Source organism: Sander lucioperca, chromosome 7, assembly GCF_008315115.2.
Source record: "Sander lucioperca isolate FBNREF2018 chromosome 7, SLUC_FBN_1.2, whole genome shotgun sequence".
NCBI classification, from domain to species: domain Eukaryota; kingdom Metazoa; phylum Chordata; class Actinopteri; order Perciformes; family Percidae; genus Sander; species Sander lucioperca.
The window spans coordinates 36,264,902-36,284,901 of NC_050179.1; the positions used below are offsets into that span (position 1 = coordinate 36,264,902).

A 20,000-nucleotide genomic window follows, 5' to 3' on the forward strand; every position below is an offset into this window, starting at 1 on the left:
AGCAGTATGTCCTGTATGTCCCTTACCGGTTAACATATTTCAAGATGGAGCATGACTATGGAGCGTCTACCCCAGTTCATGTGAATGCAAAAAAAAAATGTCAAGCCAAAAAAATACTTGGAATTGATGGTGGTGGTAAATATTCATGAAAAAGGTTTGTGAACGGGCAACACAGATTTTGATAATGATACACACTGGACCTTTAAAGATGAGAAGGTAACTGTTAACCGATTTCAGGCTGTGAATGTGAAATATTAACCTTTTTTTTTTGGGGGGGGGGCAGTTAGCATGATCGGTCCGCGTACAGTAAAGGCATGAGTCTGTGTTACCTTATTTGATAGAAATCTATATGCATTTGCCTGTTATTTCTGACAACTTGAAAAAAAAAAAAAGTATGTTATGCTTCAGTAAATGAAACCCAAATTAACAAAAGTTGTTAAAAATATAATATTAATATTTAAATAAATAACTGGGAGAGTCCGGTATACTGGCTAACTCTGGAGATAAAACTCTGGGAGATAAGCGCTCATTATGAAGTTTATGTTCTACTTGTTAAACACATTTGGAAAGAATTTGAATTGCTATTTTTATTCTCAATTCTTATCATTTTGGTGCTGGGGATTTTCCTTTGGGGCTGGCTAAAACCTTTTTGGGGGGGCGCCAAACATTTCTCTATGCAGAAAAAACCCTGTTAACTTTAGCCACATAGTGTTAGCAGTACTTTGTTATAGAAAGTATCCAGCTGCACTGTGGTCTTTCTTGTGAAATGTGATTACCTGCCTGGATGACATATTCGCTCGCGTCTCGCACAAGAAATAGAGGAGACGCCGAAATGATCGCTGCAGCGTGCAGGCCGAGAGATTGGATAGCATGGGCGCCCAAATGAAAATAGCTACGTGTAGCTACACAACGCGTACACAATGATGTGTTGGGTGCAGCCCCCGAGCCGTTTTAACCTAAGCTGAATGATTGTGAAATGCGGCAAAAAAGCGCCAACTTAACTAAAAGACTTTTCCCAGATCTAATGATTGTAGTTTGACTTCTTTGTCTTAAAAGTTTTTTGAGTGTTATATATTTATCATCTGCTCTAGCTTTTCCAACATTTTAGACACATATATGGAGATTATAATGGTCCAAAATGATGTTGAAGTGCATTTTTGTTTTCATTGAAAAACCCCTCCGCCAAATATGATCCGGGGGGGCTACGTTTCATGCATCCATCCTATTCTGGACTGCTGCCTGTCCGGAGACCTTCATCCCAGAGTTGACTAATTCTCCGGCTATAGTCAGCGGCAAAAGAAAGAGCTCGGAACAGTTTGTCAGAAAGTTTTACAGAGAAGAAATTACGTCAGAAAAGAGTGTAGAGCCTGTGCATGTGTGGGGAAAACGGATGTTTACCGCTGATGGTTATTTTACATCTGAAACATGCTGAACTGATGAACAAACACATGATGTCTCTGATTGTTTATTCTTTGGTTTCTCGGCCTCCCAGCAGAGTCTCCTGCTGATGTCTCCACCCTCAACTTGATGTCTCCATAATCAACACTCATCATCAACACCTCTCTCGTCTCTGCATGATTCTGTTTTGTGTACATCTACTGCTTTCCTGCTGCACCTTGAGTCCTTAAACACAGGTTTTGTTTCCTGTTTCCAGACCTGTGAATAACCGCCCACATCACCGATTTTTCCCGTCTGTTCTTGCGCTCGTCGACCGAAGCCGATCAGAGCTTTGAAGGCGGGATTAAGAATGGCAGCGGTGGAAAGTAACTAAGTACATTTACTCAGGTACTTGTCCTTAGGTATTCCATCTTTAATGCTACTTGATATTTCTACTCTGCTTCAGTGGGGTCAGCCCTATGTTCCCACAGCCCTATGTTCCTACAGACCTATGTTCCCACAGTCCTATGGTCCCACAGACCTATGTTCCCACAGACCTATGGTCCCACAGTCCTATGTTCCCACAGCCCTATGTTCCCACAGCCCTATGTTCCCACATTTCTAAGATATTTCTTAAAATTAGGCCCTATGTTTGGGTTAGGGTTACATTCCGTCTGTAGTCCATTGCTACGGGATAATAGGTTGGGTGTATTTGGTTACCAAATTGGGAGAAAGGGGGATACAATCTGATACAAATTTATGAAAAAGTAAATGTGGGAACATAGGGCCTAATTTCGAAAAAAATCTTAGAAATGTGGGAACATAGGGCTATATAATTTACCATTATATACTATTATTATGGTTGTTGCTTTCCCTCTGAGAGTTAGACATTCAGATTGACATTACACTCTCAGTCAAGCAGCCCGTTAGCTTAGCACAAAGAGTTGCTGGTGGTATTTGTTCCCTCTGCACAGAGCCAGGCTAGCTGTTTCCCCCCATTTCCAGTCTTTGTGCTAAGCTAAGCTAACCAGCTGCTGGCCATAGCTTCATATTGATATCATATCTCGTAGTTTCCTCTCCAGAGTGAGGGCTTTGGAGGACGTCGGGCCAGGGACGGGTCTAGAGGGGGGGCCTGGGGTGGCACCTGCCCTTCCCCCCCTGAAATAGGATTCCCCCCCCCCACGGTGCCCCCCCAACCCATTGGTCTAGAGTGCTGTCAATCTGACAAATTTGATTTCCATTGGATCAGAGTGCTGCCACTTTGCTGCCTGTTCTGCCAATCACTGCCTTTCCATTTGGTAAATGGATATCTACTTTAAACACACGTTGTACAGCAACTATGTACTTTGTTTTTGAGGCAAGTTTAGAAGTAGAGACCTATTGAACTCACTGTAGTGCACCTGTTACTGTAAGAAATAAATTGTGTATTGCACTGACTTTCTGAGTTTATTTTAAGTGTATTGCACATTATTTTTATACGGTTCTGTGACAAAAAACATTCCCAGCCCTTGTCACATGACCAATTAATGTTTCCACATATCCAAATGTTTGCCTTAAGAGCCCATTGAAAATGTGTCTTGTATTTGGATACACAATTTGTTGAAAAAAACAACAAGTTAAAGGGGAACTATGCAGTTTCTTTTAGCTTAATTTACCTTAACTGAACAGCTTCGGAGTCATTGGAATGGTTATATGACTTTTTTGAGTTGAATAGTGGTCATCTCGCTTCCCCCTAGCACCTGTGAGCCCAAAGTTGCAAGGGTGTTTTTTCTGCATAATGCCCCTTTAAATTAATAATGAATGTGATGTGTTTTATTCAGCAAAACTGAACTGTGTTGTTCTATCCTATCCAAAATGTATTATATTTCTAAGCAGATTTTCTATGCTGTATTCTGATAAAGTCCCCTGTGCTTTAAAAATCCTGCAGTCGCCCCTGCGATGGTTTTCTCCTCCATCTTCTCTGTCCTGTTATCGAAGCCTCTGCAGAACTGCATCAGCACTCATTTTGCAGGTCATCCATGCCAAACGTTTTCCAGGTAGGTTAATCTTCTCTGTGACCCTCTTAAGCTCTTTTTCAGACTGAAGTGAGCAGCATTAAAAGTGCACGAAACCAACTGGTCTACGCAGATCTCAAACCACTCAGCAGTGTATATAACATTGTGTCGTTGGACAGCTTCTACGATCGTCCCTCAGTTACTGTGTGATTACAGATCATTTCAGTGGATGAGAGACAGTTTAACAGACGGAGACAGGTGTCCTGTGTTTGTTTGTGCTCTTATACTTTCTTACCTTACTTCCTGCTTTGCTCCCATCATAACTACGTAATAGTTTCTACAGTCACTAGAGGGCGCCGACATTATAAATGTAAATATGAGTCATAATTGCGGTGTTTGTTGTTTTAAGCCCCCAATGTCATCTTCCAGGCAGCGCTGCATGAAAGGCACTAGGGTTAGGGTTAGGTGCCTTGAAGTCGATGGTGGGGGCTTAAAATACCATCGAGCCATAATTGCTGCTTCAACAAACAACTTATGGTGCCATTTTTCAGGGGAGGACAGGCTCAGAAAATGCTATTTGTTACTCCGGATTTCTGTAGCTGTAGTCACGAGGACCCACAAGATCTCGCGAATTCACGTAGAATAGAACCACAACCAACCAACAACAGTTTGTTTCCATCCAGAGGAGTAGAGGGAAACTACTCTGAGCTGTGTTTTCAAGGTGTAGTGCAAGGAAATATGATCCGCCGTGAGCACGGTGTATTTTATTTTGAAAATTAACCGGATTTTTATTTTGTTTCTGTGTGTGAAATACACACATTGACTTTAGTGGAAACCTCCACCGCTGTTCCGGTGCGGATCCGCAGCCGCTACGCATCCAGTGGAAATTGCCGGTTAGTTTTCACTCTTGCAGCTTTCAAAGGTCACAGGAGACACTTAACGCATAACGAGTCAAAATGGAAAGTTAATATCCAAGGGGGGAACAAAGTAAAGGCAGCAAAAGCTCTCTTGATAAGAAATGGCTGGTTCTCTCAGGAGGTAGAAAATGAAAACACGCTGCTTCAAAGGTGTTTATGACTGCTTTATGTTTTGCCTTAATATGCAGATTATCACAGCCTCGTTAGTCTCTTTAGAGATCAGCGAGAACAAAGGACGTAACAGAGAAAAACACAGATTATGAGACAAATGCAAGCACATTGCATCTGTCCTTACCCGTACCAAACTGATTGCCGGAACTGAAGTTTCCTAGAACAATAGCCAAATATGACAATGTTCTGAATTTGATACAGGTCATGTAAACAGCATTCATTATCATTTTTAATGTAGCATTTTCTGATTAAGACATGTGGGATATTCCAGTACTATTTGGGTTTTTAGAAGCATTCTTTGTGTGGCGCATTCGCACAGGATAAGCGATGCCTGTAACTAACGATTATTTTCATTGTCGATTGTCTTCTGGATGAATGGATTAGTAGTTTGGTCTCTAAAATGTCAGAAAATGGTGAAAAATATGGATCAGTGTTTCCCAAAAAGCCCAAGATGAAGTCCTCAAATGTCTAGTTTTGTCCACAACTCAAAGATATTTAGTTTACTGTCACAGAGGAGAGAAGAAACAAGAACATATTCACATTTAACAAGCAGACATCACACAAGTTTACCTGTTTTTCATAAAAAATGACTCAAACCAATCATCAAAATAGTTGCCAATTAATTTAATAGTTGACAACTTGTCGATTAATCTTTGCAGCTGAAGGATTTTGTAGTTTTAAAGATATGCCATCACTGGTTTGTGTGCCTTTGGTTTCTTACGGTACATTTAGGTACAAAAATAACCAAGAAAGATTCAGTTTCAGTTATTTAATGCTTCTGTGAGAATTCAGTATAAACTGGAGTTAAATAGTCTGGCTATCAACCAGACCAGAGTGATAGAGAAAAACAGAGTGGCAACACTCCCACTGGACTCAGTTGTACGCTTTTTGCCACCTACTTCCGGGGTATGCAGTCTCGCATAGTTCCAAACATCCATTCTACGGCGTTGAACATCATTCATTTCCATTGCTGGCCAACGATTAACTCCTGAGGTAAGTTGATTAAAAAGCTACCTCTTTTGAATTGTCAACTGTCTATATTTTATCAGAGGCCCTTTATGATGCATATACTGATCTTTATTTGTATGTGCACAGCGTAATTATATATATTTTTATCTTGGTAGACGACCGATTGCCTGCTAGTTTGTTAGCTCGTTAGCTAGTTTGTTAGCTCGACTTCGCCAGCTGTGAAAGTATCGCTACACCAACAATTACGAAGTTCAGTAGTGAATGTCTAACAACTTTTATTTAGTTAGTTATTGATGTTGGATTACTAGGATCATTAAGGTTGATTAAGGACAGGTGTTATTTAGGTTTTATCTGCTGTTAGCTAGTCAGCTGAGTACTGTGTCTGATGCTATAGCTAGTAGAAATAACATTGCGTTTGTTTAATTATACCCTTGAAAGGGCTGTTGGATTACATGTATGAATACAAATTATTCCACACAAAAAATATCATAAGCCATAATGAGCTTTAAAATGTTTATTACACAGACAGTAGTGTGACTAATTTCTTCCCCAAATTTCACAGCCTGAGTCATTTTTGTGTGAACCAGGAGACACTGGCCAAAATGTAAGCTTCTGTCCACCCCTTCCCCAACTTGGTAGCAATTTGGCCATGTGTGGGGAAACGCATAGATTCAAGGGCTTGTTTGCTTATTTTCACTCTGCTGCAGGTGGTGGCGGCTGCTGGAGGCGATGGCTGCTGGCTCCAGCTTTACGTGCTGCATCCTCCCTGCAAAGTTTTCTTCATTGCTGGCCCCTGACTGACTGGCCCTCGGCACACACATCCCTGGATCACCTGCCCCTAGCAAAGTGGCCTCTTGATCGCTCTCTCTGTCTCCTGTCATGTCCCTTTAATTTCCTTTGAAATCCACCTCAATTTCTCCCTCAATCTCTGTAACAATAACAAGGTAATGTTGCTGTTATATGTATTTTGCCTTTGCATTTGCATCTCTAATGTAAGGGTACACTACACTCCTATAGAAAAGAAATTAAAGCGAAACATTACTGTAACGTGAATCAAATCATCTGCCACAATCAGAAACCAATAAATGCATAAGTTCATCTACTGGCAATGGTTAATTAGGTAGAAATTCGTAGATTATCTACATTTTGTATGCAAATCCTCAGAGAATCCCTGACCTCTGGTTGTTTTGAAGCTGGATGTACTAATATGAATAATGTAATGATCTCATGTTCATTCATTCATCCAAGCGTAATGAGTTGTTATTCTATAATATATTTGATACTTTGTGTATGGCTTAGTCTTTTTTGTATCATGGTTGTGTGGTCAACTCCTGCCTCATCAGAAGAAGTGGGCTGGACACTAAATGCTGAATGGACTGTTGCTACTCTGCTTTCTCAATCGCTCTCTGGCCAAGTGAATCGGAATTACAAGCAAAATCAAGGAAATCCAATAGTCCAGTTGCACAAAAACGAACATCTTGAATCGTCATTCATTTCAAAACAGAGATGTAGTAAGGTAAAAGTTAAGGTTAAGCCACTAAACCCAGTAGCCTAGTGCTACCCATGCTAACACGAACGTGAAGCTTTCCCTCCAAAATTTAAAAACGTATCTAAGTAATACTTATACATAGATTTCAGTTGTCACCCTAGCACTCCAAATGTAAAACTGACATTTACAAATATGCAATAATGCAATAACAATCAAACAAGTACATGGGTATGTGTTTTCATTTATATTTACCATTCAATATCGCAATCGCTGCTATCAGTCCCATAGAAGAACATGACAGCGCGGTGTGTGTTTGGAACTATACAGGCTTACATGAACCATGTGACCACCCCGCTAATGAGATCAAAGAGTGTCTCTCTATGGCTCTGCACCAGAACAAGCTCAATCTTTTAAGATTGAACATTAGTCTGGGGAGTCTGCTCTGGATTTTACGGGCATAGTTCAAATGACTCTGTACGCAAATGGATAGTCCTTCAACCAATCAGACCAACGATCCGGGTGACGTACTTTGCAACAACGAGGTTTGAGCTGAGCTGCATTCTTTTGGCCACCAGCGGAGCTAGCTGGTAAATATAGGCTTTTACCAAAGCCAGTCGGTAGTAAGGAATTGTTCCAGGGCACGTTTCTGTTCCGTTTTCAGAGAAAACTTGCCTTTGACATCTTTTAAAACAGCAGCGACATCGGCATCAACAGGTTGCTGCGCTTCGGTGGCCGCTATGTTGAATGTAAACAAAAAGCTGCTTGCCGTCACTTCTCTATTGTCATCGTGTTAAACTTGCCAAGGTGGATAAGCCAGTTTGTGATTGGTCCCCGCAGATTTGTAACGGAAGCAGGATAAAATAACATACAGGTTTCCAGCCTGAGCTGCAGGGAGAAATCAAATCACCGGCAGATCAGGCTGAGTTTACCCAGTCTAGGTCAAAGCAGCTCATTTCCTTTAAATAATCAGACATTGTTTCGCAAACGTTACTATCTGCGCTGCTCGCCGAGACTTCGCTCTGCCGGTGTCTGTTTCCAACTCCGATCGAATGACGGACGGCAACTTGACCACTGTCTGTTTCTGTGAGAGAAACACTGCAAGCTGCTACAGTTTGCTGCTCTGCCGCATCGCAGATTGCAAAGCACACCTGACTACAGGAGACATTAGCTCAGACTTGCGGAGTATATATAGTTGGTGTGGTTAGAGGTCGGATTGCGTTCTCGCTCCAAACGAACTGCTCCAGAGTTCGATTGAAAGCGTACCGAGACCACCTCATCAAGCAGGTCTCGGTACGCTTGTTTGGTCCGCTTTTGGTGCGCACCTGAGTATGACTGCTGCGTTCTCACTGACCTAAACGAACTGCACCTGCAGGGCAAACAAACTCTAGTTCAATTCAACCGAACTAAACGAGGCAGGTGTGAAACCCTGTATTCCGGACACTTCCGACACATCGCGGTATTCCAGACACTTGAATTTTAAATCCAACCAACCTCCAGTTTCCAGAGCCAGTCGTCTGGAATACAGTGAGTCTACATTATAGGTTTATGGTTTATGGTTTATTTCTTTATTTGATCAGGGACAATGCACAAAAAACATTAGTTTAAAAAAAGAAGAGATGTCATGTGCCAGGTTATAGCAAAAAATGCTAATTTCCACCCACAGTCCCTGGACAGGTTGATGTTATACTTACAACAGTTCATAAAATATATACAAAATAATACATGAAAACATTACTTCACTCACATCATAAAAACACTCTCCACTTCAGGAATCTATCGTTCACTCACTCACAATTTACATTGTTCACATCACAGTCATTCAGTGCGTGCAGGTTTGCTTTGATAATAACCACTGTTTGGTCAGGCGTGTAAATGTACTATAGTGTGTGCATGAAATAATTTCGTTTGGAAGAATGTTCCAAAGGCTCGCTGCTTTATAAGAGAACGATTGTTGACCATATGTGGTTCTACGTCTTGGAACGCTGCACTCTCCTCTGACTGTCGACCGTGTGGCTCTAGGAATTCTCTCTGAATTTAGTGTGACAAATTTTCTTAAAGGGGGAGCAGCGATTTGATTATATTTAATGAGGTTTTCAAAACTCAAAATGTTATATTTGCTTTGTACTTTACAGTGATGGTACTGACGAGGCTTTTTATCATGAATTTTTATGGCCCTTTTATATAATGATTCAAGTGATTTTAACGATGTTTTACACGCCTGAGACCAACTGGACATGCAATACAGAAGATGTGGAACAATCATAGTATTGAGGTATATATGTGAGGCTTCCGTAGTTAGTGAATTTCTAATATATTTATAGTTCATCAAATTGAATTTCAATTTATTACCAATTTTTGTTATATGACTTTTAAAACCAAGGTTCGAATCAAGTACTAGACCTAAATATTTTGTTTCATTCACATTTTTTGTCCATTTACTTGAATTTCTTGAGTTAGTTGTTGTAATTTACGTTTATTTGAAAAAAAACGTGAGAGACTGTTCTATCCAAGTTTAAGGTCAGACAGGACGTCTGCAACCATTCTGCAACTTTTTGCATCTCTTTTGATAATTTTTCAGTAACCTCCAGCTCGTTTTCCCCAAAAGTGAAGATCACCGTATCATCAGCGTACATGATTACATCAACGTCCAAACACACTCTAGGGAGGTCATTTATATAGATGGTAAAAAGCAAGGGTCCCAAAATAGACCCTTGCGGCACTCCCATCGAGGTGGCTCTAAACGCAGATTGAATGTTATTCACTTGTACACACTGATGTCGGTCGCTCAAATAAGATCTTATCCAGTTTTGAGTGTGCTCAGAGAGACTATATTGATTTAATTTGCTGTAGAGTATCTGGTGATTGACAGTATCAAAAGCTTTACGCAGATCAAGGAATACTGCTCCCACCACCCTTCCCTGATCCACATATGCCCTGATAGTTTCCAGAAAGTAACAACAGGCAGAGTCTGTTGAATATTTACGTCTGAAACCAAATTGCATTGGATTTAAGAGAGATTGTGAGTCAAAGTGGGTGGTAAGTTGCTCCGCCACCGTCTTCTCGAGCACTTTTGACGCAGCTGGGAGGATGCTTATTGGACGATAATTGTTCATGTCTGGTTTGTTTCCAGACTTAAATATAGGAGTGACAATCGCAGGTTTTAGGGCTGCTGGAAAAATATCCTCACTAATCGATTGATTGATCATTGTTGTCAACGGATCATAGGAAATGTCCCCACTGACACTGAGTTCGTAATACTGAAAATATATAAATATTGTTATACTTTCATTGGTGGGCCATAGGTTTAAATGGTTTTACCTCCTTCAGAGATTATGTATCTAAATTAAAATCCTCCAGATTATAACGTTAAACAGATACCAATACTTCTACTTTATAGTCACCATGTCATGAAATGTTATTCATATTCATGTATTTATTCAGAGACAGACACATTGAAATTTCATTTAATTTGTTTATTTGATTTCTGTATCATATTTGGATAGTGGGAGAAAACCTGAGCACCAGGGAAAACCCATACATGAATATTATTGCACTTTTATCTAATTGATTGAATGTTAATTTGATTGATGAATGTTAAGTTTCCTTTTGTTAATATTTTGGTGGCAATTTAGAGTGTCCAATCAGCCGGAAGTGATTTGGTTTGTGGGAGAAAAAACCTGAGCAGCCAGGAGAAAACCCAAAAATTAAAAAAAAATAATGTTGATTGAATTTAGAGTTTCCAATGAGCCTAAAGTGCAAATATTTGGATGGAGGGGGATGGAGGTGAAGGGGAGGTGGAGGGAGGAAGGATGGATAGAAGGAGGGGTGAGGTAGATGAAGGTGTGGAAGGAGGGAGGGTGGAGAGGTGAAGAAGGGAGACAGAGGATCGAGGCAATGGTACAGCTTTATATTATAGACATCACGTCTATAATATAAAGTTAATCTTCCTCTGCCCTTTTTTATTCAGCTTTGTTACACTTCTTTCTGTTCATCCAGCTGAGAAAACCCTTCTCTACCTTCTCCTTTTCTTTATCCATCTTTGCTTCTTTCTTTTTCTTCTCGGCTTTCTCTATCTTCCCTGTCTTTTTCATCTCCTTCTGGGACATTTTGCTTTTCATTTTCTCCAACTCTGCCTGTCTGTCGCCGGCCTTCTTGCGAAACAAGAAACCTCTTCTCTTCTCATTCATTTTCAGACAGAGGTCTTCCACTTCCTTCTTCTCCTCCTTCATCTGTTTGTCCTTAATCTCCCAGCTCCGTTGTTTCTCAGCCAGGTCCTTTGCGAACTTTCCTTCCCGTTCCTCCTTTTCCTCATCCATCTGTTTTACTTTCTTCTGCCAGTCTTTATTCTCGGCCAGCTCCGTCTTGAGATTCTCTTGCAGAGAGTTGTGCATCGTCTGCAAAGCGTTAAATCTGGTCTCCCAGCTCTTTTCTTTCTCGTCCAGGTCCTTTGTGAACTTTTCTTCCAGTTCCACCTTTTCCTCATCCATCTGTTTTACTTTCTTCTCCCAGTCTTTATTCTCGGCCTGCTTCTTCTTGAGATTCTCTTCCAGACAGTTACACTTCATCTGCAAAAAGAAATATCTGGTCTCCCAGCTTTTTTCTTTCTCATTCAGGTCCTTTGTGAACTTTTCTTCCAGTTCCACCTTTTCCTCATCCATCTGTTTTACTTTCTTCTGCCAATCTTTATTCTCGGCCTGCTTCTTCTTGAGATTCTCTTCCAGACAGTTACACTTCATCTGCAAAAAGAAATATCTGGTCTCCCAGCTTTTTTCTTTCTCATTCAGGTCCATTGTGAACTTTTCTTCCAGTTCCACCTTTTCCTCATCCATCTGTTTTACTTTCTTCTGCCAGTCTTTATTCTCGGCCTGCTTCTTCTTGAGATTCTCTTCCAGACAGTTACACTTCATCTGCAAAAAGAAATATCTGGTCTCCCAGCTGTTTTCTTTCTCATTCAGGTCCTTTGTGAACTTTTCTTCCAGTTCCACCTTTTCCTCATCCATCTGTTTTACTTTCTTCTGCCAGTCTTTATTCTCGGCCTGCTTCTTCTTGAGATTCTCTTCCAGACAGTTACACTTCATCTGCAAAAAGAAAAATCTGGTCTCCCAGCTTTTTTCTTTCTCAGTCAGGTCCTGTGTGAACCTTTTCTTGCTCTGTTGGAGTTCAGCTTCTTTGCTTTTCAGCTGGTCTATTTTCTCCGCGAGCGTCTGAGAAAGAGTCTCGTTCTTCCTGCTGAGATCCAGGATTTCAGTGTCCCTCTGGTGGATTTGTTCCTCCATCTGGCTCACCTTCCTCTGGGACTCAATGAGCAGGACTTCCATCTCCATTTTGTTCGTTTGTTTGAAGATCGTCTCTGACGTAGATCGGACTTCACTGTAAAACAAGACACTGTGTGTAGTGGTTACCAGCTGAAATGACTCAGTTTGGGTTATAACCCCAATATCAGAGTTCTATAATCTTGCATTGGTTGCCTTTGATCCTTTGATCCTGTGATGTCACATAGAACACGAACATTCAGAAAGTTGGTTTTTGTTTGTGTTTAAATTTTCTGTAGAATTCAAAAGTGGGCGGGGCTACTCCAGGCATGCCTGGTTCCAGAATTTCATTCATAATATTTTCTCACAGACAATAACTGTGTTGGAAACTGTTCCCCATCAAGAAATAGCTCCCTTTATAATGTGTTCGTCATTTTGTAGAGGTGTTCGAAATCTCCCCGGTTAATTTCATTCACTATATAGTCCACTATAAAATACCAACAATGCACTGCTAATTTGAGTGTACATACAGTGTACCCTACATGTTACTACCGTATCCCACAATGCAACACAGTCGTGTTTTCCCAGAAGAGGAGAAGAAGAAGCAGAACCGCTAACACTTAAAAGGATAAATGGAGCGGGCTTTCATTTCTAAACAGTGGAAATGTAACATGCAACATATAGGCAGCACTTTTATTTTTATTTTTTTGTTCCGCCCGTTGCCGGTGGTTGCCGTGGTAAAGTTAGTAGCTTAGTCTCAGAGAACGAGACGTTGTGGCCGATGAGACCCAATCAGGAGGAGAAACGTTGCCAAAGGTCTCCGTTTGCGGTCGTTGAGACTGCAACACAACCCCGCAGATTCCAAACCAAAACGGGTCAGGTCTCTGGTTTAGGGGCTCGGAAATGCCAGAGCAGGGGGAGTGAGAGGGGGAAACGTCAGAGCAGGGGGAATGAGAGGGGGAAACGCCAGAGCAGGGGGAATGAGAGGGGGAAACGCCAGAGCAGGGGGAATGAGAGGGGGAAACGTCAGAGCAGGGGGAATGAGAGGGGGAAACGCCAGAGCAGGGGGAATGAGAGGGGGAAACGTCAGAGCAGGGGGAATGAGAGGGGGAAACGCCAGAGCAGGGGGAATGAGAGGGGGAAACGCCAGAGCAGGGGGAATGAGAGGGGGAAACACCAGAGCAGGGGGAATGACAGGGAGAAACGTAGCAGTACTTAACAGGGGCGCTGAAATGAAAATAGCTACGTGTAGCTATGCAACGCTTACACAAGGATGTGTTGGGTGCAGCACCCAAGCCGTTTTTGGCAGCACCTAAGCTGAATGAATGTGAAATACAGCAAAAAAGCGCCAACTTAACTAAAAGACTTTTCCCAGATCTAATGATTGTAGTTTGACTTCTTTGTCTTGAAAGTTTTTTGAGTGTTACATATTTATCATCTGCTTTAGCTTTTCCAACATTTTAGACACAGATATGGAGATTATAATGGTCCAAAATTATGTTGAATTGCATTTTTTTTTCATTGAAAAACATAAAACAAATTTGAGGAAAGACCCCTAAACCCCTTCGCCAAATATGATCGCGGGGGGGCTGCGTTTCATGCATCCAACCTATTCTGAACCGCTGCCCGACCGGAGACCTCCGTCCCAGAGTCGACCCGCTCCCCGCGGCTTCGTCCGAGGGCAGACGGTGATGACCCAAGTGCGGTGCGGCGGCCTCGCCCTGGCCGTCCTACGCGCGCCTCCAGGTACCCAACTCTTGGGGTACAGATATGCCAATAAATTCAAGTAAAAGCAGGCTTCGCTTATCCCGTGAGAATGCGCCACACAAAACTCGTTCCCCACATGATACTAATCCCATGCTAATAGGGCTTAAATGACAATTCCGGCGCAAAATGAACCTAGGGGTTAATAACATATGTGTACTGAGTTGACCATTCTCTGGGATCTGTTTTCATGCTAATCGAATGCGTATTTAGCTTGAAACAAGCTAGCGCAAAACGGTGATTAGCTTCTAACGCTAGCCTTCGGGGCAGAGGGTAAATCTTATATATACCGGTATATATTTCTAGACCACTAACAAGGCTGAAAATATCACCACATTTCCACGGTAGCATAATGAGGGTCCCTACATGTAAACCGAAGCATTGAGAACTTTGTAAGTGTACAGACAGTTTATTGAAAAGATAGATAAGATTATAAAGACAGTACCGTTCACGGATACAGGCAGATATACAGGCACATATGTTATTAACCCCTAGGTTCATTTTGCGCCGGAATTGTCCTTTAAGTCTTCCACAAACACTGGGTCCGATCCTGATTCTCCGGCTATAGTCAGCGCCAAAAGAAAGAGCTTGGAAACAGTTTGTCAGAAAGTTTTACAGAGAAGAAATTACGTCAGAAAAGAGTGTAGAGCCTGTGCATGTGTGGGGAAAACGGATGTTTACCGCTGATGGTTATTTTACATCTGAAACATGCTGAACTGATGAACAAACACATGATGTCTCTGATTGTTTATTCTTTGGTTTCTCGGCCTCCCAGCAGAGTCTCCTGCTGATGTCTCCACCCTCAACTTGATGTCTCCATAATCAACACTCATCATCAACACCTCTCTCGTCTCTGCATGATTCTGTTTTGTGTACATCTACTGCTTTCCTGCTGCACCTTGAGTCCTTAAACACAGGTTTTGTTTCCTGTTTCCAGACCTGTGAATAACCGCCCACATCACCGATTTTTCCCGTCTGTTCTTGCGCTCGTCGACCCAGAAAAAAGCCGATCAGAGCTTTGAAGGCGGGATTAAGAATGGCAGCGGTGGAAAGTAACTAAGTACATTTACTCAGGTACTTGTCCTTAGGTATTCCATCTTTATGCTACTTGATATTTCTACTCTGCTTCAGTGGGGTCAGCCCTATGTTCCCACAGCCCTATGTTCCTACAGCCCTATGTTCCCACAGCCCTATGTTCCCACATTTCTAAGATATTTCTTAAAATTAGGCCCTATGTTTGGGTTAGGGTTACATTCCGTCTGTAGTCCATTGCTACGTGATAATAGGTTGGGTGTATTTGGTTACCAAATTGGGAGAAAGGGGGATAAAATCTGATACAAATTTATGAAAAAGGAAATGTGGGAACATAGCTGTTTCCCCCAATTTCCAGTCTTTGTGCTAAGCTAAGCTAACCAGCTGCTGGCCATAGCTTCATATTGATATCATATCTCGTAGTTTTCTCTCCAGAGTGAGGGCTATGGAGGACGTCGGGCCAGGGACGGGTTTAGAGGGGGGGCCTGGGGTGGCCCCCCCCCCCCCCCCGAAATATGATTGCCCCATTTGGATACACAATTTGTTGAAAAAAGTCAAGTCCAATTAATAATGAATGTGATTTATTTAGCAAAATTGAAATGTGTTGTTCTATCCTATCCAAAATGTACTATATTTCTAAGCCGATTTTCTATGCTGTATTCTGATAAAATCCCCTGGCCCCCCCCTGACTGATTATTGGTCCCCCCTGTGCCACCCCACTTTAAAAATCCTGGAATCGCCCCTGTGGTCGGACTCAATTGGTTTTCTCCTCCATCTTCTCTGTCTTGTTATCGAAGCCTCTGCAGAACTCCATCAGCACTCATTTTGCAAGTCATCCATGCCAAACGTTTTCCAGGTAGGTTAATCTTCTCTGTGACCCTCTTAAGCTCTTTTTCAAACTAAAGTGAACAGCAGTAAAAGTGCACAAAACCAACTGGTCTTCACAGATCTCAAACCACTCAGCAGTATATATTTGATGGCGACGTGTCGCCGGACAGCTTCTGCGATTGTCAGGTATCCACAGAATAGGCTCTACCTACGTAATAGTTTCTACGGTCACTAGAGAGCACCATTGTAAACGTTTTGTGTTTTAAGCCCCCAACGTTGTCTTCCAGGCAGCGCTGCATGGAAGGCACTAGGGTTAGGCAAGGGTTAGGGTTAGGTGCCTTGAAGTCGACGGTCGCGTTTTTTTAAAGATTATTTTTTGGGTTTTTCCGCCTTAAATTTTTGACAGGACAGCTAGGTGAGAAAGACATGCAGGAAACTGTCACAGGTCAGATTCGAACCCTGGACCTCTGCGTCGAGACATAAACCTCTCAGTATACGTGCGCCTGCTCTACCCACTGAGCCAACCCGGCCACACCATTGAGCCATAATTGCTGCTTCAGCAAACGAATTATGGTGCCATTTTTCAGGGGAGGACAGGCTCAGAAAATGCTATTTGTTAGTTTTCACTCCTGCTGCTTTCAAAGGTCACAGGACACACTTAATGCATAGCATGGAAAGTTAATATTCAAGGGGGAGACAAAGTAAAGGCAACAAAAGCTCTCTTTGATAAGAAATGGCTGGTTCTCTCAGGAGGTAGAAAATGAAAACACGCTGCTTCAACGGTGTTTATGACTACTTTAATATGCAGATTATCGCAGCCTCGTTAGTCTCTTTAGAGATCAGCGAGAACAAAGGACGTAAACAGATAAAAACACAGATTATGAGAGAAATGCAAGCACATTGCATCTGTCGTTATTTGTCTCCGGAAATTTTTAAAACTCTGCACCACCAACTGATTGCCGGAGCTGAAGTTTCCTAGAACAATAGCCAAATATGACAATGTTCTGAATTTGATACAGGTCATGTAAACAGCATTCATTCAACAGCATATTCATTTTTAATGTAGCATTTTCTGATTAAGACGTGTGATATGCCGGTATTATTCGGGTCTTAGAAGCAATCTTTGGACGTATGATGATATATGATGTATACAGTATTCAGAATCTGCGTCTCAATCAGGGTTTTTACTGCAGTTTACAGTACATTTGTATGAGTACACATGATTTAAATGAAACTGATGTCTCATGTTGATGCACAGCACGGGTGTAAAACTCAACTTCACTACGGGCCACACTGGAAAATGAGAATCTTTATTGACATGCTTTTATTTCATTGAAAAAGTCAAATATCTTTGATTGTATTACTGAGTCTCAAAGTCGGCAAATCTGCCAAATTCTGCTTGAAGTGTCGTGTAATTGCAGTCTGCAAACAGTTTCCCGTCTTTTTGGGTTTGGCGCACAACTAGGCGGGCCAAAATTTATTATGAACCTAAATTAATTTGCGGGCTGGATCCAAATCTGCGAGGGGGCCGGGTTCGGTCCGCGGGCCTTGAGTTTGACACATGAGATGTAAAGGCCATTTTTCAGGGGAGGACAGGCTCAGAAAATGCTATTTCTTAGTTTTCACTCCTGCAGCTTTCAAAGGTCACAGGAGACACCTAACACGTAACGAGTCGAAATGGAAAGTTAATATTCAAGGGGGAGACAAAGTAAAGGCAGCAAAAGCTCTCCTTGATAAGAAATGGCTGGTTCTCTCAGGAGGTAGAAAATGAAAACACGCTGCTTCAAAGGTGTTTATGACTGCTTTATGTTTTGCTTTAATATGCAGATTATCACAGCCTCGTTAGTCTCTTTAGAGATCAGCGAGAACAAAGGACGTAAACAGAGAAAAACACAGATTATGAGAGAAATGCAAGCACATTGCATCTGTCGTTATTTGTCTCCGGAAATTTTTAAAACTCTGCACCACCAACTGATTGCCGGAGCTGAAGTTTCCTAGAACAATAGCCAAATATGACAATGTTCTGAATTTGATACAGGTCATGTAAACAGCATTCATTCAACAGCATATTCATTTTTAATGTAGCATTTTCTGATTAAGACGTGTGATATGCCGGTATTATTCGAGAAATGCAAGCACATTGCATCTGTCGTTATTTGTCTCCGGAAATTTTTAAAACTCTGCACCACCAACTGATTGCTGGAGCTGAAGCAGAAGGGTACTTTGCAACAACAGTTTGAGTGTCTCAAGAGTTTTTTGGAGTCCCGTCCCGTCCGACCCAACACACTTTACCCTCGCGTTTGTATCCATAACGCGCTCACGGGGAATCGTGACACCCCTACGGTTCATTATCTCACTCAAAAATACAGAAAAACTTTAGGCATGAAAATAACAAAAAATACAATTAATTAATTAAATACACTTAAATCTATCAAGACTTTAAATATAAAGGACAGAAGACTAATATATGGTTGTGGCTTGTCACAGAAATGACACTAATAACTAGATATCTTAAAAATGAAATGCTGAAATTGAAGCCATGCTAAAGGGATTTAATGGATCCGTTTTTGTGCATAATGATCATGATGATGAAGGGGAGGAAGAGAGCCTCTTTATTTGAAGGACAGGCCCTGTCATGGCCTGTCATTGCCGCTGCGCATTGTAATTACACCGCTTAAAGTACTGCATAGTGTCTACTTTGCAGACGGCTTAAACTGATGAGTCTAATTTCACTGTGAATCAATGCCTTTGTATTTGTTGCTCCACGCAGACCTGAATGCATTTTCAAACTTTTTTTAGTGCTCTTTTGTTCACAATCTACTTTTTTTCGTTTTAATGATAATAATGTTTAATGATCTCAATATCTTTTAACATCTACCAAACATCAGGCCGGTGCTGGACACATGCAATTCCTTTTTTGCAGTTTTAATGTCAAGTCAAGTCAAGTTTATTTATATAGCACATTTAAAACAACCAAAGTTGACCAAAGTACTGTACAAATTGAAAATGAATAAATAAAAATAAAGCAAGAAATGCATGAAATACAGTACAATATCATCTCAAGATGCTACAAACCTCTAAGATCAACCAAAGGCCTTTGAGAACAAATATGTCTTGAGATGTGTTTTAATACTGTCAATGGAGGGGGAACATCTGAGACAAAGTGGGAGACTATTCCAAAGCTTTGGAGCTGCCACAGAAAAGGCACGATCTCCCTTACCCACTAACTTCGATCTAGGAACAGTTAAAAATAATTGATTCGCGGATCTAAGAGGCCTGGAATTGGACTAGGAGCTGAGGAGTTCTGAAATATAGTGAGGAGCCTGACCACGAATGGCTTTAAAAACAAATAAAAGAATCTTAAAATCAATCCTGTATTTAATAGGTAGCCAATGCAGGGATGCCAGAATCGGTGTGATGCTTTCTCTTTTCCTTGTGCCAGTCAGAAGTCTCGATGCAGCATTTTGCACCAGCTGTAGGCGAGACAAATGAAGCACACAAACAGGAAAACAAATCTGAATGTCCAGATAATTGGCTTTAGAGACGGGAGCCGCTTCCCTCACCGGCTCCTCATTACACCTCTGTCAGTACAGTGTGATCTCTAGACGGCTGTAAAAAAAATTGATGCTCAAACCCAAAATAGCTGCCCAATTACCGGTTGAGACGATATTTTAGTGCCTCCAACACAGTTTGATAAACTGACCGCAACAGCCCTCTCTCTACCAACCACACATTCTCACAGCTGACTCTGTGACTCTGTCCTGCTCGGAGAACTTCTCTAAATCAAACTGACTGATGCTCCGGATCTTTAGTTTAAGCTAAAAGCTACCTGGCAGTATTCACAGGATCATCTGAGGATAGGCGTTAAAAAATAAAGGTCATCTCCAGTTAAGCAGAAGATGTCTGAGGACACATCAAGGGTCTCAAAAGCATTTTAAAAAGCTTGGAAGTTATGTCACGCGATGTGAGGGTGCCCCTCATTCATTTCAAGATGATGCATCGCTTCTATTGGACTCCCTCCAGATTCTTTAGAATTGGTCTGAAAGACACACCAAACTGTTGGAAATGTAAGACAAGAGGACAGCTTACTACTTCATGTCCTATGGTCCAGTGATAAGGTCCAGGAATTTTGGACGGAGATACATAATAACCTATGTCGGATTGCAATGACCCAGGTTCCATTCAGCCTCGCATTGTCAGGCCTTCC

General features: G+C 41.6%; 2 protein-coding genes and 2 long non-coding RNA genes across 4 annotated transcripts in view; 1 reads left to right on the plus strand and 3 right to left on the minus strand.

The window, feature by feature from the left end:
- Positions 1 to 17,308, plus strand: part of LOC116054908 — a 21,961-nt gene extending 4,653 nt beyond the window's left edge. Inside the window, exon 3 of the long non-coding RNA XR_004106180.2 lies at positions 17,162 to 17,308. This is a non-coding gene — a long non-coding RNA (uncharacterized LOC116054908). The remainder of the gene's footprint in view (positions 1 to 17,161) is intronic.
- Positions 1 to 20,000, minus strand: part of LOC116036403 (NLR family CARD domain-containing protein 3-like) — a 1,020,880-nt gene that overhangs the window by 181,252 nt on the left and 819,628 nt on the right. The gene's annotated exons all lie outside the window — the stretch shown is intronic.
- The window catches only part of LOC118495509, a 297,118-nt gene that overhangs the window by 85,427 nt on the left and 191,691 nt on the right, over positions 1 to 20,000 (minus strand). The window contains exon 2 of the long non-coding RNA XR_004897954.1: positions 13,482 to 13,486. This is a non-coding gene — a long non-coding RNA (uncharacterized LOC118495509). The remainder of the gene's footprint in view (positions 1 to 13,481; positions 13,487 to 20,000) is intronic.
- LOC116054905 (axoneme-associated protein mst101(2)-like) lies at positions 10,408 to 12,324 on the minus strand. Its single transcript, XM_031306655.2, has one exon. It carries the CDS (start codon positions 12,239 to 12,241, stop codon positions 10,877 to 10,879), a length of 1,365 nt encoding a protein of 454 aa, XP_031162515.1. The 5' UTR covers positions 12,242 to 12,324; the 3' UTR covers positions 10,408 to 10,876.